Source organism: Danio rerio, chromosome 9, assembly GCF_049306965.1.
Source record: "Danio rerio strain Tuebingen ecotype United States chromosome 9, GRCz12tu, whole genome shotgun sequence".
Taxonomy (NCBI): Eukaryota; Metazoa; Chordata; class Actinopteri; order Cypriniformes; family Danionidae; genus Danio; species Danio rerio.
This window is the reverse complement of record NC_133184.1, coordinates 54,906,797-54,927,529: the sequence shown is the minus strand read 5'-3', so window position 1 is coordinate 54,927,529 and position 20,733 is coordinate 54,906,797. Positions and strand designations below refer to the sequence as shown.

The following is a 20,733-nucleotide window of genomic DNA, read 5'->3' as shown; positions in this document are numbered from 1 at the left end:
AAATGCGTCTGACTGTTGTGATTGGCTAAAGCAGACGTCTCACGTCAGCACGTTCTAGACGTGCACACGCTTATTACGGCAATCTTCCTTCTGCATTCACACAGCGCAGCATTCCGGTAAATTGCCGGTAATGTTACAACTTCTCTTTCCGGAAAATAGCCAGAACGAATTTACCAGTATTTTCAAAAAGGACCTGTTCACACATACAGACCTTTCCGGAAAATTGCCGGTAATTTTCCGGAAAGGTCTGTATGTGTGAAAGGGGCTATTGACATTAAAAAAAAATTTTGAGAGCTAAAGTGGCAGTGTGCTGATTTACTTTGAATCTTTTACTATATATAATTTACTTAACTTTAGTTGATTTTATTAATTTTACATTTCTGCTTTTGTTTATGCATGCTACAGTTTGCACATTTTTGCGCATTTGCCTGTGTTGAGCATTGCAGTAAATGCCTGTGCTGTATGATGCCCAGCGTCTGATGTTCAGATTTAGCATCTGTAAGTGTAGCTTTATCATTGCTCTGTGTGCGTGTGCTTGTTCTGCTGGTCTCACCGGTGTTGTGGTCTGCAGGGAGGAACAGTGATTGGCAGTGCCCGCTGTAAAGCATTTACCACGCGTGAGGGCCGGTTAGCGGCAGCGTTTAACCTGGTGAAGCGTGGCATCTCTAACCTGTGTGTGTGTGGAGGAGACGGCAGCCTCACCGGAGCAAACATCTTCAGGGCCGAGTGGAGCGGACTCCTGGAAGAGCTCGTCCAGAAAGGTACTGCACGCATCTGGAGAAAGAGAAAAGAGTGTTGGAAGAGAGCAATTCCAGCGTTATGGATGTGACATTGCAGTAATAACTCGTATAAATTCACACAAACAGTATAGGCTCTATTTTGACGGTCCATGCGCAAAACGGAAAGCGCAGGGCGCAAACACATTCAGGGCATGTCATTATCCATATTTTCTAATATAAGGATGGGAAAATCTGCTTTGGTCTAAAAGGGTTGAGTTTATTTTCTTAATGAGTTATAGATGTGTTTTGAGAATAAACCAATCAGAGTCTTATCTCCCATTCCCTTTAAGAGCCAGTTGTGCCATAAGCGCATTTACTATTGACATGACGTAAAGTAAGTTCACTTTCGCTTTTGCTCTTGTGGATGGGGAAACCTTTACGCACAGACATCAATTAGCCTAAAAAGAAATAATTTTGTTTGTTAAGCGCAAGGATTTGTTTCAAAATTATTTCTAAATTCAGTTATAATTTCCAGCAAACTAATAAATGAACAATAATAACGAAGTGTATATAACGAAGGACATAACGAAGAGTTATATCCTAAAACACATGCTGTGCCCCATATGGTCTAAAACCTGACATGTGAACAAATCTAAGCTTGTTTTTAATAAAACACATATCAATATGGATATGATACAACCTTCATATGCTGTTGATAACAGGTAATGAAGTTGTAAATATCGTTCAGTTTGTTGCACAGAGCGATCGTTTGAGGGCCGTGCGGGAGGTTTGATTTGCATGCGTGTGTTTTTTCTCACAGTGACTCGGAAGTGGAAGTGAAAGTGAAACCTGTGCGCGCATCATTTAAATGATCTTATCGTATTTTACAGTTATGATGACGACAAGCAATTGATATGTTTTTCTTTCATAGCGAACACAAAGTGTTGTGCATGAAAATTAATGTTTACTGTGTCAAATTCAGTATAACAACCCTAGTCCATATATAATGGTGAATATAATGCAAGAAGGAATCTGATAATAACAAAATTCTAATTTTACCAGTGAAAACAAATGGTCTAATAATGTTGTCAATGACAGATGACTAGCACATGTCTCAAACATAATAAATCAACTTTATGATTATGAATAGTTGTATTCTGATGTCATCATTTTACTGTGAATTAAAAAAAACGATAACAATAATTATAACAAAATTAACAGCAGTGCTCCCACACATTACACAGCTGATTTAGTGGTTGCCTAGCAACATAAAAAGCGCAGCACACTTCTTTTTTTCTTGTCCACAAATGATCATGATCGCCTCCAAAATGAATGAGTTCAAATGGATTGGTAAATGCTGACTCGGGCTTGGGATGTTGATGTAGTGGTAAAATCTCCTCAGGATTAGAGTCTCATAAATGTTTATGAAGGCCGTATCAAAGTCCATTCAGGGTGAGTCTCTGACTCAAGCACTGCGTGAATCTTTACATTGTGAATCTGTAGTTTAGTTACAGGATACTACTAATTACATATACAGTGAGTTGAAGTCAGAATTATTAGCCTCCTTTGAATTTTTTTTTTCTTTTTATAATATTTCCCAAATGATGTTCAACAGAGCAAGGAAATGTTGACAGTTTGTCGGATAATATTTTTTCTTCTAGAAAAAGTCTTATTTGTTTTATTTCGGCTAAAATAAAATAAGTTTTTAATTAAAAAAAAAAACATTTTAAGGTCAAAATGATTAGCTCCTTTAAGGTATTTTTTTTTCGAATGTCTACAGAACAAACCATCATTATACAATAACTTGCCTAAATACCCTAACCTGCCTAGTTAACCTAATTAACCCAGTTCAGCCTTTAAATGTCCCTTTAAGCTGTATAGAAGTGTCCTGAAAAATATCTAGTCAAATATTATTTACTGTAATCATGGTAAAGATAAAATAAATAAGTTATTAGAGATGAGTTATTAAAACTATTATGATTAGAAATGTGTTGAAAAAATCTGCTCTCCGTTAAACAGAAATTGGGAAAAAATAAACAGGTGGGCTAATAATAATAAAATAACAATGTGTGTATGTATATATATATATATATATATATATATATATATATATATATATATATATATATATATATATATATATACATACATGTATTTATTTAAGTATATAATATTTATATTATGCACAGTAAGTACACACATGTATTGTAAGTACAAACTTATTTTGGGTGCGATTACTCATGATTAATCATTTGAGAGCAATAGTTAAATTTTATTGTATTTTTTTTTTTATTTAATTAAATTTCAATTTACAAACAATAACAGCATCACCTTTACTGCTTTAAAACTGAATAGCAGAAATATCAGCCAATTCTGCTGTTTCATTTGAACTATGACGTCTGCTGAACTGTACATCTGTCATGAACACCCAGCTCATTTATACAAGATGTGTGTGCGTGTGCATGTGTGTGTGTGTGTGTGTGCGTGTGTGTACGTGTTTTAGTGACATATCAGGACACAAATCTGTATAATGATGTAGGTGTGACACAGGTATTACAAAAAGGAGGTGATATATGAGGACATCGGTGACGTCCACACTTCTCAAAATGCTTATAAATCACACAAAATTAGTTTAATCAGAGAATTAAGCTGCACACAGTCTCCTGTGATGGTTGGGTATAGGGGTGGGCTGGGGTGATGTGAGGGCAATACAACATACAGTTTGGACAGTATAAAATGAAAGGAAACCTATGTAATGTACTCACTTTTCACAAGAACAAACATGTATGTGTGTGTGTGTGTGTATGTTTGTTGGCAGGTCGTATCACAGCAGAGACTGCGCAGAAGCACGGGCACCTGAACATCGTGGGTCTGGTGGGCTCCATTGATAATGATTTCTGTGGCACAGACATGACGATCGGTGCTGATTCTGCTCTCAACCGCATCACTGAGATCATCGATGCCATCACCACCACTGCAACCAGGTCTGCAGAACATTCAACATTCATCCAAACACTTCAAACTACACTCCACACGTCATGTCAAGTGTTTGCAAAGTTCAGGTCTGCATTCCCTGTAGACAGAAGCACTGATTAGAAAGGTCTTTATTTGTGTTGAAGATAATGAAGGGGGAAAACGGTTAAAGACAAAATTATAAGTCAGAATTATTATAAATTATTATAAATTATATAAATTATTTCATTAATTATTTTTAGACAGAATCCTTGTGAAAGTCTTACTTACCACCAGCCAGCTTATCCAGCATATGTTTTACACAGTGGTTGCCCTTCCAGCTGTAACCCAGTCCTGGGAAACACCCATACACTCTCAAATTTAGTTCATGCATGCATTTACAAACTGTATTGTACATAAACCATATACACTAGGGATGCACCGAAATGAAATTCTTGGCCGAAGCCGAATAATAATGAATTGCTTGGCCGAATACCGAACGCGGTGTTTTGCATTTTTTTCCTTTTAGTTTGCCAATTTTTTCACCATTACAATAATTAAATAGTAAAAATTAGCTTTTTACTATTTTGTGTTGCTTTTCAGAGAAATAAATCAAATAACAAAAATACAATTTCAAAAATATTTATTTAACACTGAACATTTTTTTACATTCCAGCAGATAATATACAAACAAGGCACAATATAACTTAAAATAAATAAATTAGTAAAATAAAAAATATTTTTATTTGACCATCTTTGAAGCCCCCCTTCTTGAATAGCCTATGTTAGGCCTATAACTGACTGCTGAAAGAATGTAACTGTATGTCTACAACAGGGGTTTTCAAAGTGTGAGGCGCGCCTCCCCTGGGGGGCGCCAGAGCATGTCAGGGGAGGCGCGGGAAAAAATATAATATAATAAAAATATAATTATTAAGTTTAATTATTATATGTATTTTTTATTATATTTAAAAGTTTTAATTAAACAAAGCAAAAAAAATAATACGTCAAATATAAGAAAACCTTTTTTACCCAGAAGGCCGTAGCTGTGAATTCGCTTCTGTTTGGCAAGCCTGCCAATACAGGTATATGCCTGCTAATACAATGGGTCGGTTTCTGAGACCCCCCCGATTCAAAGTTGTAATGAAGTTCACGGCCCTTTGGCTGCCTGGAAGAAGGAGGCGGAGAACCGACGCAGTTTTAAAATGATTTATTAATAACAGTGACGGCAGAAACCAGGACAAACGGACGGCAGCTCCTCGCGGAGACTGCCGTCAAACTGAAAGCAAAAGTAAAATATGTCCGGCCCGGTCCTCTCTCGGCTTCCTCTGTCCTCGTTCCTCCTTTTATGATCCAGAGCTCCTTCCGTGGAATCCGAGGCAGGAGCGCACCGCAGGTGTATCCACTTACGCGGTGGCCTCACTCCGTTCCCACGGCTCTCGGCCACGCCCCCTCGCTACAAAAGCCTTCAAGTTCAGGGTTTAAACCCAAAAGACGACGATATGATGATCAGTATTTGAGTTTAGGATTTACGTGGACAGGACCAGCTGATGAACCACGACCTTTATGTGTGGTTTGTCAAAATATTTTGGCTAATGACAGCATGAGACCCGCTAAACTTCGACTGTTTTGATTGGGATGGACAGTTCTTGGATCTGTTCTATATTGAACCATCATCCTAGTTTAAAAACGTTATATTAAAATACTTGTTATTACTCTGTAAATAATTGCACTTTCATGCAAATGATGATAAAAGTGAGTTAACAGTCTGACATCTGTCTGTGTCTTTATATATACTGTATATGTATATATTTATATATACTGTATATGTATATATATGTATGTATGTGTGTGTGTGTGTGTGTGTGTGTGTATGTGTGTGCGTGCGTGCGTGTTTGGGAGGAGGGGGGCGCCAATGGATAAGTTGTGTCAAAAGGGAGGCCAACTGTCTTAGACTTTGAAAAACCCTGCTCTACAACAACAAACGTGCATTGAATAGTGCAAAAAATGTGGATGACAACAAATGAATAACTGTCCTAGACATTAGCCTACTTAGCCTACTTCTCCAGGAAAAGTGGCAGGTTCTTCTTTATAAAAAGTAGCTTCTCTGCTGTCTCACATGAAAGTCGGTTCCTCTTCTCATCGATGACATGAGATGCAGCACTAAACAGTCTCTCGCTGTCGGCGGTCGGTGCGCGGCTCATCTGTAGTACGAGCCCGTTTACTCTCGGCGCTGTTTTCATCTCCTGCGCTGTGCATCACCTGACCGTCTTCAACACCTAGCGGCTTTCCTAAGTCCAACTCGGCCTGGATCATTTCTCGTGTGCGCAGCTTTTTCCCCATTTCCAAGTAATGATCTTTATATTGTGGATCAAGCACAGTCGCGATGCAGTACAGGGGTTCTGAGTCCGCCTGACTAAATCGTGCGCTGACAGCTTCTAAGAGCGCACTTTTAGCTGTTTTCACTCCGTGGTCTGTTTCAGCGTCTTTGTTTAAAAGACACTTTACCTCTCACTCTACGCGGGTTACTATTTGATCACGTCATTAAAAACGTCATTGTTCGGCAAAATTTATTCAGCCTTTTTACTTATTCTTACTTATAATTTCGGTTGTTGAATATTCGGTGCATCCCTAATATACACTTTAAAAAAATAGATTAAGCAATGGCCTCAAAAATCTGCAGATTCTTGCATGCACAGATTCTATGTGGGACCACAAGGCTGTGATTTTCTGCAGCTTTCATAATATTTACATGAACATGCAGTCATTTAGCAGACGCTCTTATCCAAAGCAGATTTGACTGTGCTTCATGTGTTGAGGAATGCAGTGTGTGTGTGTGTGTGTGTGTGTGTGTGTGTGTGTGTGTGTGTGTGTGTGTGTGACTCTAGTCTCAGCTTGTCTCTCTTCTCTTCCTGCCTTTTCACACACTCTAAGGGAATGTTTCCACACACTATTTTTAGCATGTGTGTTTGCACCAGATTTTCTGCTTATTTTGTTTTCGTTTTGTATTTTCTGTTTCAGCCATCAGCGCACATTCGTGCTGGAGGTGATGGGCCGTCACTGCGGGTGAGAAACACACACGCAAGATCACAAACACACTTATATTATAATGTTATCATCTGCGTCTGCCTTACAAACTACCCAGAATCCCTTAGCAGCTGAGATATTTCAGTGTTGCTGCAACAAGTGTTTTCATTCATTTTGACACCCCTAATGATTACATGTCTTTTCAATACTTCTGACAAAACATTTATAAATATTATTTACGTTTGTGTTTATGTTTCATGTCTAACAGTACGTATCTAATTAAAAAATTAAATAATGTATCTGTGTGTTTTTCATCGAAGTAAATGTATTATGCGTTGAATGCAATTAATGGAAATTAATGAAGGGTCTTAATAATTGAAATCATTTTAAACAACCACCCAGAATGTTTGGCAACGATGTCACTTGAGATTTTCAATATTTTTGTCATGCTATAGTGTGGTTTATTCGATATTAATTTATCGTTATTATTACTAAAAATAAAAAAAACTGGACTACAGATACAGTTTCAATTTCAATTTACCAAATCTTCTATGTGAAGCTGCTTTGACACAATCTACATTGTAAAATAGCTATAGAAATAAAGATGAATTGAATTACTATTATTATTATTATTAACATTGAAATTAAAGGTTATGTGCAGTCGTGACTATATGTGATTTGAGAGTGGAATGGTGTTGTTGTTGTGCAGGTATCTGGCACTGGTTTCAGCTCTGGCCTCTGGAGCTGATTGGCTGTTTATCCCAGAAGCCCCTCCTGAGGACGGATGGGAAGAGCTCATGTGTGCTCGCCTGGAAGAGGTCAGACTAGATCCAAACTGGATCTAAAGACATAGTTCACTCACCCCCTAGTGGTTTCAAAGGTTTCTTTATTCTGTTAAACATCAAAGTTTTTTAAACAGAGGAGGAATCAAGAGAAACAAAAAAAACATGTAAAAATAAATGTACATTTTTAACATTTCAAAATATAAATGTGGGCTTAAGAGAGCAGCGGGCCTGTGACACTCATAAAGCGCTGTGTGTGTGTGTGTGTGTGTGTTTGTTCAGAGCCGCAGTAAAGGATGCAGACTGAACATCATCATCATTGCTGAAGGAGCCATAAGCAGAAGTGGAGAGGCCATAACCTCCAACTATATCAAAGACGTTAGTCCTCAACACACACTCATTCACTCCTCAACACACACACACACACTCCTGCCTTCATTTTGACAGCTATTTTACTTTTTAATCTTGGTTTTTCTAAGATCTGATCAGTATGTGTTTAAACTTTAGTTTAAGTTATAGTAATGTATTCATTTTATAGTAAAATGTTTGTTTTTTTCCTCCAGAAGATAAAATATTATAACACACACACAGTTGAAGTCAAAATCATTCAGCCACCGGTGATTTATTTGTTTATTTATTTTTGTTTATTCATATATTTGAGGAATTTTTGACAGTATTTCCTATAATATTTTTTCTTCCGGAGAAAGAATAATATTTGTTTTATTTCGGCTACAATAAAAGCAGTTTTAATTTTCTTAAACCCATTTTAAGCTCAATATTATTAGCCCCCTAAAGCGGGGGGGTATATGTCTATATATAAGCAATATCACACAAGGGAATATATGTCTATATATATAAGCAATATCACACGAGTAGCAGTGCGATATGGCTGTATATCGGCACTGGTGGGAGGCATTTGTATGCGTTGCCTTACTGTACGAAAACAACCAGAGCGTCAAAGTAGTGAGTAAGTGGTGAGTGTCAGTGTGGGTGTCAATGAGAGTTGAAATCAAGTCAGCTTTATGGAAATGAGCTATAATATAGTTTAGCTGCAGGCAATCAGTATGTAGAAGTCCACCGCTTTAGAGGGGTCCAGAAAACACAGTCCTGTGAACTTTGGTTCCGACCACAGTTGTTTCCAAGGGTTTAATTATTGCGGTTGCTGGATTTCCAATTATTTACAATGTTTTCTTACAGGAACATACATTAGAAATGTTATTGGCGAGTTACTGATGTGCATTAATGTTATATATGTATATATATTTATTTTCTTTAAAATTATCTCATGCGATAATAGAAAACAGTGTTGCTGCTTCAGAATATTTCAGACATATGGATGATACACTGGATAATTAAGTGGAGCAAAGCCACACCAAACCATAGTTAAATGAATTTGATAAAAAATATGCAACATTTTCACGCTAGAAAGCATGTTTTATGCGGGAATGTATCTGATATGCTGCAACGGCACCTTTAAATACGAGATCAATATAGCGAATTTTGACGCACTCGCTGCCGAAGCTGAAGGCAGACAGCGTTGTTGCCAGGGTGGCCAGAGCAACCTTTGACGCTGTACCGCATTCGGTGTGAACGCACAGTTAGTGTGCCACCAGTGCTGATATACAGCCATATCGCACTGCTGCGAGTGTGATATTACATTTATACAACAGGTTGACAGCACAATCGTGTATATATATATAAAAAAAGAAAATCAAACACGGACAGTCTAAAAACCCCTTTTGAAGGAGGAACTACTTTCTTCCACCGTTCTTTCACATCTGCAGCTGATGTCAGAACAGCAGAAGCCGTTGCTAATTCACCAACGTCAATTTAGAGCTAGTGTTTGAATGATTCTCTAGCGTAATGTCTAAAGTGATGACAAAACAGCTGATTTTGCTTACACTTTAAGATTATAAGGCTGAACAGCATGAAATGCCATCAGACTACATACATTTCCTAGTATTTCCCTGTTGCAATTGGGATTTTACAATAATTAACCCTGAAAAGCTAAAGAAAACACTACCAGAGTACTGTTGTGTTTGCGTTAAGCAAAAATGTTTAACACATGCTGGCATTTCTTCTTTCTTTTAGTTTACTGAATTAGTCTGCAGGACCGAAAACAGGAGACTCATTTGAAACAAATAGATGGCCAATCAAAAAGTAACTCAAGTTATACAAAGAGTGGCCAAAATATATACAATCCTGATATCTGAGTCCCATCTCACACTCAACACGCTACAATTACTGTGGTATAAATACAGCAATACAACATACAAAGAGCGAGATCGACTCAGAATGTCACTTACCAATTTTAAAAGGATTTGTTCAGCTGTGGTAAAAATGTAAATGTTGTGTGTTTGTGTGCAGCTGGTTGTGTCGCGGCTGGGTTACGACACGCGGGTCACTGTTCTGGGTCACGTGCAGCGCGGTGGCACACCGTCTGCCTTCGACAGAGTGCTGGTGAGCAGAGCAACTCTCAGCTGACTGCAGATCAGTGGTGCTGCTGATGTTGACTGTGTGTGTTTGTGTGTGCTGTAGAGCAGTAAGCTGGGTGTGGAGGCCGTTGTGGCTCTGCTGGAAGCAACTCCAGACACTCCTGCATGTGTGATCGGCCTGTCGGGAAACCAGGCTGTGCGGCTGCCGCTCGTGGAGGCAGTGGAGATGGTGGGGACTTTATTTATATAGTTTTATTTTACTTTTATTTTATATTATATATTATATTTATATATACATTTTAATTTATTTGATTATTTTATTTTAATATTTTGTTTAGTTTTTATTTGATTTGATTTTAATTTAATATATTATATTATTATTTTCCTTTTTTTACTTTGCTATTTTGTTATTATCATTAATATAAATTTTATTTTATTATTTCTCTTAAATCTTCTATTTTATTTTATTAATTTACTTTAGTTTTTTTTTTAAATTTTCAGTTCTATTTTATTATTTTTGCTTGAACATTATAATTTTATTAAATTATTTTACTTTATTTAATTTAATATTTGATGTTTTCTTATATTATTATTAATTTTTTTTACTTTTTATTGTCATTATTTATTTATTTTTTTAGTTTTACTTTTATCTACTTTATTTTAGTTTAGTTTACCAAATTCTGGTCTTTAAAATACATTTTATCCTATTGGGTTTATACTAATGCTTGTTTATGATTGGCTGATGAGCATTCTGCTATTTTCAGATAAAGTAGTTCCGGCAGGTTTTGAGTGCATTACACAGTAGTCACGTGCTTTTGTTGTGTGCTTCTGTGTTGTCATGAACATGCGGTCAATGAGTTCTCTCATTGGCTGCATGTTCTTGTCCTGTTGTATTGTGAACACGTAGTTAATGAGTTCTCATATTAGCTGCGTGTTCTAGTCTTGTCTAATGTGAGCGCATAGCTTGTGTCGTCTCTCTGTGTCATGTGCTCTCCCGTCTATTGTCTAGTCCCACCCTCCTTGTTAACCCATTATTAGTTAATTATGTTCATCTGTTTGTGTGTTAATTTACTACAGTTTATAATTCCCTCATATCTGCTGTTCTGTGCCAGTTCATCACCGTATGTAACCTTGGCTTGTTGTCTGTCATCTTGTTCCAGTCCTGATCCCCGCCAGCTTTCCATCCTAGTTTGGCTTGATTGTTTATTTGTTTTATTAGTGTTTTTCCCCCTCTGGGTTGTTTATTTTTGCCTATTATTTTATTTTATTAAGAATAAATATTCCTTCACTCTGCAATTGGGTCCTCGCTCCTTTTTCCTCTCACCGACCGTGACACAGAAGGCTTTGGAGGAGATGTAGAAGAAACTAGTGCTACACACAGGAACAGTTTGAGGACACAAACCTGACAGATGTCTTTGATAACCTCATGTCTCCTATATTATCGGTTATTATAAAGAGAATAATTGCTGTCTCTTATCTACAGACTAAAGAGGTTCAGAGAGCCATGAATGAGAAGCGCTTCGAAGAGGCCATTCAGTTACGTGGCAGGTGAGAATCAACATCATGGAAATGAACCACAGCAATGTTAAAAAAGCAGGTCAATAATTAATCAAACGCTGACGCTTGCAGGAGCTTTGAGAACAACTGGAGCATTTATAAGCTGCTGGCATATCAGAAACCTGCTGCGGTTCAGGTAAAACATCTGTACTACAGCTACACATTACCAAAAAAGATATGAAATCAATGAATGGCCTTTAAAAATGGGTCTTATTAAAGTAAATTCTTCATTTGAGTTTTTCTAATAAAATGGGAGCACTCAAGCAAGTTTATTTAAGCTTAAATAAAACAAATAAGACTTTCTCCAGAAGAAAATATATTATAGGACAGCCATGTCACCCTGCAGCCCAAGACCGGTTACTCACTGAAGCTAAGCAGGGCTGAGCCTGGTCAGTACCTGGATGGGAGACCACTAGGGAACACTAGGTTGCTGTTGGAAGTGGTGTTAGTGAGGTCAGCAGGGGGCGCTCAACTTGTGGTCTGTGTGAGTCCTAATGCCCCAGTAAAAGTGAAGGGGACACTACACTGTCAGTGGGCGCCGTCTTTCGGATGAGACGTTAAACCGAGGTCCTGACTCTCTGTGGTCATTAAAAATCCCATGGCACTTCTCGTGAAAGAGCAGGGGTGTAACCCCGGTGTCCTGGCCAAAGTCCCTCTATCAGCCCATACGATCATGGCCTCCCAATCATCCCCTTCCACCGAATTGGCTCTATCACTGTCTCTCCACTCCACCAATAGCTGGTGTGTGTTGAGCGCACTGGCGCCGTTGTCCTGTGGCTGCCGTCGCATCATCCAAGTGGATGCTGCACACTGGTGGTGGTGTGGAGAGACCCCCCTCATGATTGTCAAGTGCTTTGGGTGTATTGCCATACACAATAAATGCGCTATATAAATACACATAACATTACATTACATTACAATACTGTGAAAAATTCCTGAATCTGTTAAAACACAGAGTTCATACACAATTTTACTACTAAAATTGCATGACTTTTCCAAGACGTTTCCAGAACTTTTCTAGTTCATTATTATGCTGTAATGTGTCATGTAATGTCTACATATATATGGTAAATAATAAGAAAAACAATGACGTTTAAATGTATTATAGTATATCATAGACCACACAACAATCAAATTTGTCTAAATTTGTTTTTAGATCGAAGTAAAATTGATTTTGATAATGCAGACACAGCACTAACAATGTCAGAGCAAGTTTTTGGCCAAGGACAGAAAAGAAGTAAAGACAACTGACCTATAATCAAGTTAGGGCTGTACAATATACAGTTTCAGCATTGATATCTCAATGTGTGCGTCCGCAATAGTCACATTGCAGGATGTGCAATGCGAACGCAGGGAGAACATGCAAACACCACACAGAAACGCCAACTGAGCGTGGCTCGAACCAGCAACCCAGCAACCTTCTTGCTGTGAGGCGACAGCACTACCTACTGCGCCGCTGCGTCGCCCGATTAATTGTGTTCACATTGCAATATACATCACAGAAACACAAAATATGTTAATGTCGGATTGTTACAATATCGTGCAGCCCTAATTCAAGTATACAGATATTTGTTAAATGTGCAGTAGGGGATCTTCCACAATGCTAACAGCTTAGCGTAAATCTCTGAATCACAGTCCCTCCCCTGCCGTCTAGAGCCACACCTCCTGAAACACGTGCACAGCACAAGAACCCTCTCTCATGTGTTAAAAGCGACTAGTGCTTGTGCGGTGGCGTGCAAGCCAAACTGACATGCTATTTCAGAGTGAATATTTAGAGTTGCTTCGTAAACAATATAGGGAGAGACTAAGTGGAATAGCAGTATTTACTTGTGTTTTGTTGTTAAACTAGTTAAAATCTACATTATCGATGCTGTAAAAGGACCTTATGAAACTGACAATAGTCTTATCAATATTTCATTGGAAGATTTTAGTGGCTGAACAACACTTCTGTGCAGATATAACCCATTTGTAACAACAACATCTAACGTTACATCAGCTTTGCGTGAAGACAGAACAGTTTTAAAACAGAACATGACCTGTCTAAGAGAAATCCTTCAGACATGGTGTCATCCTTTCTCCAGTGTGCAAAGGTAACTCCAATATTGATTCAGGTTTTTAAAAAGTTTTGATTCAGCAGGTTTTTACAGATCGCGCGCGTGTGCTCTCTCTCTCTCTTGTGAACGCACGGCGGTTGGCAGAGCTGCGTACAAAATGGCTGCGCAGTTGTTCAAGTCTGCATTTGCTGACAGACAGATTGGGCTACTTATCGGGATTATGAGAGATGTCGGCCCGACTCTATTTAATTGGATGATCATTTTTTAGTTTTATGCCTTACCCAGAATATAAAAATACATATAAACACATTCAGATCATTTACTGTAATCATTACTATTAGACTATGAAGAGACTTTCAACCAGCACAACAAAAAATGCTTCTGAAGACAATCACATTCACCTTTAACATAATTTCCATGACTTTTCCGAAACTTTGTGGGTTTTTCTGTTTTTCCAAAACTTTACCCGGCCTGGAAAATGCCATGTCAAAATTCCATGACTTTTCCAAGTTTTCTATGACCGTATGATCCCTGAAAACATCATTTGGGAAAGATTTGAAAAAGAAAATTCACTTCATTTCAATCGTCAAAAAAATTCAACTGTCGATATTTAATATACACCAAAATCATGGTGAAATTCATCAAATATCCACTCTTGTCACCGTCTTAGCACCAGCATTTCTTGATATCTGTTTTATAACCACCCAAACACACAAACTTTGGTTGGAAAAGAGCAGAAGCGTGGCGATGATGATGATGATGATGATGATGGTATCTGCTGTTCTGATGGAGGTGTTTTTCTCCTCAGAGTGAACACTCCATTGCCATCCTGAATGTTGGTGCTCCAGCAGCAGGCATGAATGCAGCGGTTCGCTCTGCTGTGAGAGTGGCTCTGGCCAGTGGACACCGCGTTTACATCGTCAACGATGGCTTTGAGGGGCTGGCCAAAGGAGCGGTAAACAACAATACATTTACATCCTTCAGTGCTCTTTTTATAGCACAATGACTGGTGTGAAGTCAGTGTTGTTTATTTATTTTTTTTCCGTGTTCAGTTTTAATGCTTAATGACCGGAAGCTGCAACTGATTTTATTTTATTTTTTCTCATATTGTGATGCAGTTCCTACGGAATATTAAATAAGAAAACAGTGGGCGTGGCTTGCCTTTTTTTTTTACTGTGAGCTGATTGGATGTAGTAAAGTAGGCGTGTAGAAGGTTGGGGAAAAGGGTTTGGGGAGAGTTATTACAACAGACTCCACCTCACCATTTCTGTTTGTTGTCAAAACTGACAGCTGGAGGGGCGTGGTTTGGTGTGTAGCCACCCCCAATACCTCAGACAGACCTGAGCCGTTTCTCAATATGCGTTCTTGCCTGTGCTTGCGTTCTTGTGTCCTCGTGAAACGTCATCAACCGTCACCAAAGTACTGTTCCAATTCTAAAGGTCACATCTTTCCAAGTACACATGAAATTCCAGGATGTGTACTTGCTCTGCCCATTTGGCTAAGGATGCATGGAGGGTGACTTGTGCGAACTTGCAAAGCTCAGGTATCCCGGAATGCATTGCAGCATAACCAGCAAGCGCTAATGGCGGAGGAGGAAACCCGCACGGTTTTAAAAATACTCCTTTACTGTGTCACAAAATAAAGTTTTAAGAGTTTTTCAGGCGAGAATGTAGTTGTTTTTAATCTCGAATCAGCAGTTTATTCACAATAATAGCGCTTCTTTAACGATGTGGCTCGGCTTATGCGGACTCCGACTCCCAGCCTGCCAGCAGGAGCTCCGTCATCAGCTCCCCCGCCAGAGCAGCTTTACTTCGGCCAGGCCATATCGGACGTACCGCTGGATCTCATCTCTTCATTGTAGTTAAAACATGATATTTAATACATCTTGTGAATATCTAACGGACAGTTTTTGGTCTTATAAATCTATTATTTGTTCTCAGGTTTATTATTTTGGCAGTGTTATTTTGTTACTGTCACAGTTGCAGGTTTGTGCGCTCTTCCGGAGTGTCTGTTTGATCATGTGTGTTTGTTTTGTTTTTGTGGCCTACGTGTATTTGTTTTGGTCTCATGTCATGACAGGTACTCAGCTGGATTGATTGTTCGCCAGCTGATACTCATTATCGTGCCTATATATGTGCTACGTGTTCAGTGTTCGTTGTCAGTTCGTTACGTGTGCTTATGGTGCTTCTTGTCTGTGCTCAGGACCTGAGGAGTTTTTACTGGACCCTGTTTCCTGCCTGATTCCTGCCCTGTTTCTCCAAGTTCTAGCACCGCACTTATTCCTTGCTTTTGTTTTGACTTTGTTAATAAATTATTTGTATCACTCACATTTGGATTCACCAGAACATTATTTACGTGTGACAGTTACCTTTTGTAATTGTCTTTAATTATGTTACCGTGTTGTACGCTCTTTGTCTTTGTTTACCAAATTGTTTGACGTAATCTTAATTTCTTATTGTGTGTATAATTACCATTGTAGTTTAATAAATCTGATAATCAGACACGTGTCTGTGTATAATAACTCATTTTAATTCACATTTTTATGAATATATGTGTACATTTTCTTAAATTTAAAATATAGATTTATAATATTAATATAATATTAATTAAATCATTTTATTGTTAATGTACAGTGAAACTGATGAATCCATGGTGAGGTTAATGACCTTCTAAAGTACACTGCTGTTCCATTTGAAGAAGTACCCGACTTGTGTCCTCGCGTCCTCTTACTATATTAATCATTCTTATGTGTAAAGCTTTTGTCAACTACTTCAGTGTCTCGAGTTATTCAGAAATTACTATTAAATGCTGGAGACAATGTTAACATTTCAATACAAATACAGCTTTTTGCCAAACTATATTCTATGGGCATTAACACTAAAACAGAAAAGCTTAAATGTCCATGAAGATGCAGAAGGTCTGATGTGTTTTCTGTGATGCTGCAGGTGAATGAAGTGTCCTGGAATCAGGTGGCCGGTTGGACAGGTCTGGGTGGATCTCTGCTGGGAACTAAACGGTTAGTCGCCTTCAGAAATCAATGCAGCTGTTATTTTCGAAATCCAGCTTTTAACACTCTCAGTGTTTTCCAGAACCCTCCCCAGCACCTGCATGGACAAACTTGTGGAAAACCTCAACAAGTTCAGCATCCACTCGCTGCTGGTCATCGGTGGTTTCGAGGTACGCAAATATCATACTTTTGATGCAATGCATGGAATGCTATTTGTTTATTTGTACTTATTGCTGGAGTATCACAGAAAACTCAACCTGTTAAATCTCGTCCCACGCTACACTAGGAAGTCCTGTTGCATTTTAAGATTGCTTTCAAATCTGTAGTTCGCTTCATTTGGTCCGGACCAAGAGTGATAAATGATACATTATAGCATTTTCTGCCGTCTTTGGGTCGTTTTCACATCACACTGCTGGCTTTGGTCCGAACCAGTTGAAACAAACCAAAATGCAGTCATCTGACAAAATCCACATCTCTCATTGGCCAGATGTTGTTGAATATAGTTCCTAAACTGCTTATTGATTGGTCAGAATTCACGTGCGGGAAAATGCCAGTGAACTCCCGCAAGTAAACAAAACTGGCAGACACAAAATGACGTTTTTATTCTGGAGGGACGACTGCGCTGACTGATTGTATCCCTGCTTTAGACAAACTATACATTTGGTGAATGAAGTGAAGCTGCGGCTGGAAAACAGTGTTTAATGCATCGCTCGTCACTTCAGGAGGAGGCGTGAATTAATTTAGCTAAAGTGCGACATGCTCATCTTGCGGAAATATTACCAATGATCCATCAGGTAATGTTTTCCCCTCTCTCTCTCTCTCTGTTGGTAAAGCGCTGTCAACAAATATTTTTCCTCCATATCCCATAATGCACCTATGGCAGCTGAATTAGTCCAAAAGGCGCAGTACTTTTTGCGGTTGGACCTGTTTTAGTCCGGATCATATTCTCACCACAAACAAACCACTCAAGGGTTCGTTTGAAAGCGTACCGAGACCACCTCTTCAAGCAGGTCTCGGTACGCTTATTTGTTCCGCTTTTGGTGCGCACTCGAGTACGATTGCTGCTTTCACACCTGCCCAAACGAACCGCACCAAGAGGGAAAACGAACTCTAGTGTGATTCAATCGAACTAAATAAGGCAGGTGTGAAAGCACCCTAAATGATTTATGTCTCATAAGCTAATCTAATTGGAAGAGCGCTGTGATTTGAGTTGATTTGAGTTATTTTCCAGAAAAAAAATGTAAAGAGCTCCTATTGTGCATTATATAAGGTCATATTTGGGTTTTGGGGTCTCCAACAACAGGTTGATATGCATGGAAGGTAATTAAAACAGATTTAGTTTTAGTGATTAATTTTCCAAACCCCTCCTTTGCGTGACACTAATTTCACAGGTGGACAATATGGCAATCTGAAAATGTAGTATATCGCACAACACCACTGTGCATTTGATTATTTAGTGTATGATAAAACACATCAGTAACCACTTGTTGATCAGTCTGGTTGAGTGTGTTAGAGCTACTTCACACCGAATGCATCGAAAACACAAAATGCAGCACTCTTTTAAGAAACGCAGTGTATCACGAGGTCCACATTATGCATTATTATGAACGTGATATAATAACGACAATAACAGACCCATTAGCAATAAAACAACATCTTATGATAAGCACTTGAAGATGCATCATATAACTCATCATATATCTGGACACAGCAACAATGAGCACCTCCTATGCCGTGATATAACTGTAAATAAAAAGTTGCCATGCCTACTTTCTAATATAAACAGAAGCTCACTACATTTGCCCTGCCTCCAATTTCTTCTGATTGGTCCACTGCCTTTGAGCTGACAGTAATGAGCTGTGCTGCGTGTGAACATCTCTTAACTTGACATGCCCTCTAAAAATTGTGGAGCTCACATGCGCAACACTTCAAACGATCTGAGACGTGCATTAAACGGTCAAACTAGTTCGTCAAGCACTTGATTACATTGAAATACAATAGAAAAGTAGTGTGTTGGAGAGGAAAAACGCATTCTGTGTGAACGGCCCTTAAGTATGCAGTAGGTACTGTACGTAAAAATGCAGTTTTTATTGTGCCATTATTTTGCAATTCTAAATTTAGGGATAAATATTTGATATGAGGGCAGACACCCTTAGAACCGCCACTGTGTATTAGAGCAGCCATGTTTCTGGAGGACCACCAGCTCTGCACATTTTCCTTGTCTACGTAACTGAACACATTCTGATCATCAGCTCAATAATAGGGACTAAACGACCTGTAAGAGGTGTGACAGGCAAAGAAGACATCCAAAACATGCAGTGCTGGTGGTCTTCCATGAACATGGTCGAGAAACACTATTTTAGAGCATGTCTGTGCTGCTCTTTATGATACCTGAGTGTGTTTTTTGTCATGTGCAGGCGTATGAAGGTGTTCTGGAGCTGGTGGAAGCAAGAGGTCGCTATGATGAACTGTGTATTCCCATGTGCATCATCCCTGCCACCATCAGCAACAATGTGCCAGGAACTGAGTTCAGTCTGGGCAGCGATACTGCTGTTAATGCAGCCATGTCTGTAAGTACAGGACACCTAAACATCCATATATACACCCATTTGCTGTTACTATTAGATTGACTATTTGTTACATTAACCCTTATTTAATGTTGGGGATGTTTTCATCCACTCTGGGGTGATTTTGGGTCTTAATTTGGCCACAACTTCCTCTGTGTTTAAGCTAGCAGAATGATTTTTGGTATCAAATCTTGTTTCAAAGCTTTGATTTATTTATTTTTTTTTAAACTCAACGATACACTCTGGGCAAACTTACTACTCTTTCGTTATGTCCAGGATGAAAACATCCACTAAATTAAACTGCTGCAAAAATGCATCAGATGCATTTTTTTTTTTTCAAATTGTTTTGCATAAATCTGTTAATCAACCTCAATCCTGATCAAAACTTCTAAATTGTTTAGAAAATTACAGGATTTTAACTCTGCAATTGCCAAATTCAAAAATAATGTCACTGATTTGGTGAAAAAAACAATTAAAATAATTTATAAGATAAATGATTTTCAAGATAAAAAGTACCTGTGGACTTTTTTTTACCATTTATTAGGGCTGTAACGATACACCAAACCCACGATTCGGTTCGTATCACAATTTTTTTTCCGTGTGGGGTGGGAAAAAAAAGATTTTTAAAACTATTTTTTATTAAATAACATTTGAAAAATCTTTATGAACTAAACATCAAAGAACAATATTAACTATGCAAATTATTAACAATATAAATAGCCATATATAAAATAAATAAATAGCCAAAGCTATATCACTTTTGTTTTCTTTGTAACAAAATACTGTTGAAAAACCAAACAGAACTTAACTCCATTGTGTAGATGGTTCAAGCATGTTCAAAATTCTTTTTCAATCAAGTTCTCTTACATAGAAAAAGTAAATTAAATAGCTAGGGATGCTCATTTCGTTAATTTTGCTAACCGACAACCGCCGCTCATTAATCGCTAATTAATGGTTAACTATAGATTACTATTACTATTCATTTTATATTAAACAAATTGACGTGTCTATTTTGTGTCTGACACATTAAATATTGCATTTTAAAATACTAAAATACTGATTTATTTTTATATGTTAGCATATTAATAGCGGAACAGAACAACAGAGCATCTTCACGCACCTGCAGTGTTTAGCACAGAAGAGCAGAATAATCTAAATAAAATGAATAAAATAAATAGGACTGCCCTAAATTATTTTCCACTTAAATAATTAACGTATATTACAAAACGAAAACACTGACTGATTCTTTTTAATAACCGGCATAGGCTGTTTTTTTCCAATCATGTTTTTTCTTCCGTCAAATAAATATCGCAGACTTCCTCAAATCGCTCGCTCCACGGCAAATATGCCTTTATTTAATGCCCCGCTGTCGTTATTATTATAATCACAAAACCTTTTACATTTTTAATAGAAATCATTATTTTAAAGATTATGTCTTGCTATATGGTTTCCTTTCTCTCCATCGCGGCTCAAGTGCGTGCTGCGTGATGAAAAGACAACAACAACGCGCGCATATGTTGACTTTTTGTAAACAGTTTTGTTGTTTAAATATATTGCATTAATGTGCATACATGCTTTATAAGCTGTAAAATAAAAAGTAAAGCCTATTTGTTGCGTTTATTACGCAGATCCAGTT

General features: G+C 38.0%; 2 protein-coding genes across 4 annotated transcripts in view; one reads left to right on the top strand and one right to left on the bottom strand.

The window, feature by feature from the left end:
* nme9 (NME/NM23 family member 9) overlaps positions 1-20,733 on the bottom strand; it is a 462,322-nt gene that overhangs the window by 209,917 nt on the left and 231,672 nt on the right. The window lies entirely within an intron of this gene.
* The window catches only part of pfkla (phosphofructokinase, liver a), a 50,282-nt gene that overhangs the window by 15,753 nt on the left and 13,796 nt on the right, over positions 1-20,733 (top strand). For 2 of the 3 annotated variants that reach the window (XM_693543.10, XM_073913299.1), the window contains exons 4-16: positions 572-761; positions 3,538-3,703; positions 6,690-6,734; positions 7,405-7,513; positions 7,760-7,855; positions 9,845-9,937; positions 10,016-10,141; positions 11,396-11,460; positions 11,542-11,605; positions 14,332-14,478; positions 16,469-16,539; positions 16,613-16,700; positions 18,948-19,100. In XM_693543.10, the coding sequence (XP_698635.4) occupies positions 572-761; positions 3,538-3,703; positions 6,690-6,734; positions 7,405-7,513; positions 7,760-7,855; positions 9,845-9,937; positions 10,016-10,141; positions 11,396-11,460; positions 11,542-11,605; positions 14,332-14,478; positions 16,469-16,539; positions 16,613-16,700; positions 18,948-19,100 (1,413 nt within the window). Of the gene's footprint in view, positions 1-571; positions 762-3,537; positions 3,704-6,689; positions 6,735-7,404; positions 7,514-7,759; positions 7,856-9,844; positions 9,938-10,015; positions 10,142-11,395; positions 11,461-11,541; positions 11,606-14,331; positions 14,479-15,725; positions 16,038-16,468; positions 16,540-16,612; positions 16,701-18,947; positions 19,101-20,733 lie in introns of those variants that run through there. The other variant, XM_073913301.1, reaches the window with a different exon arrangement.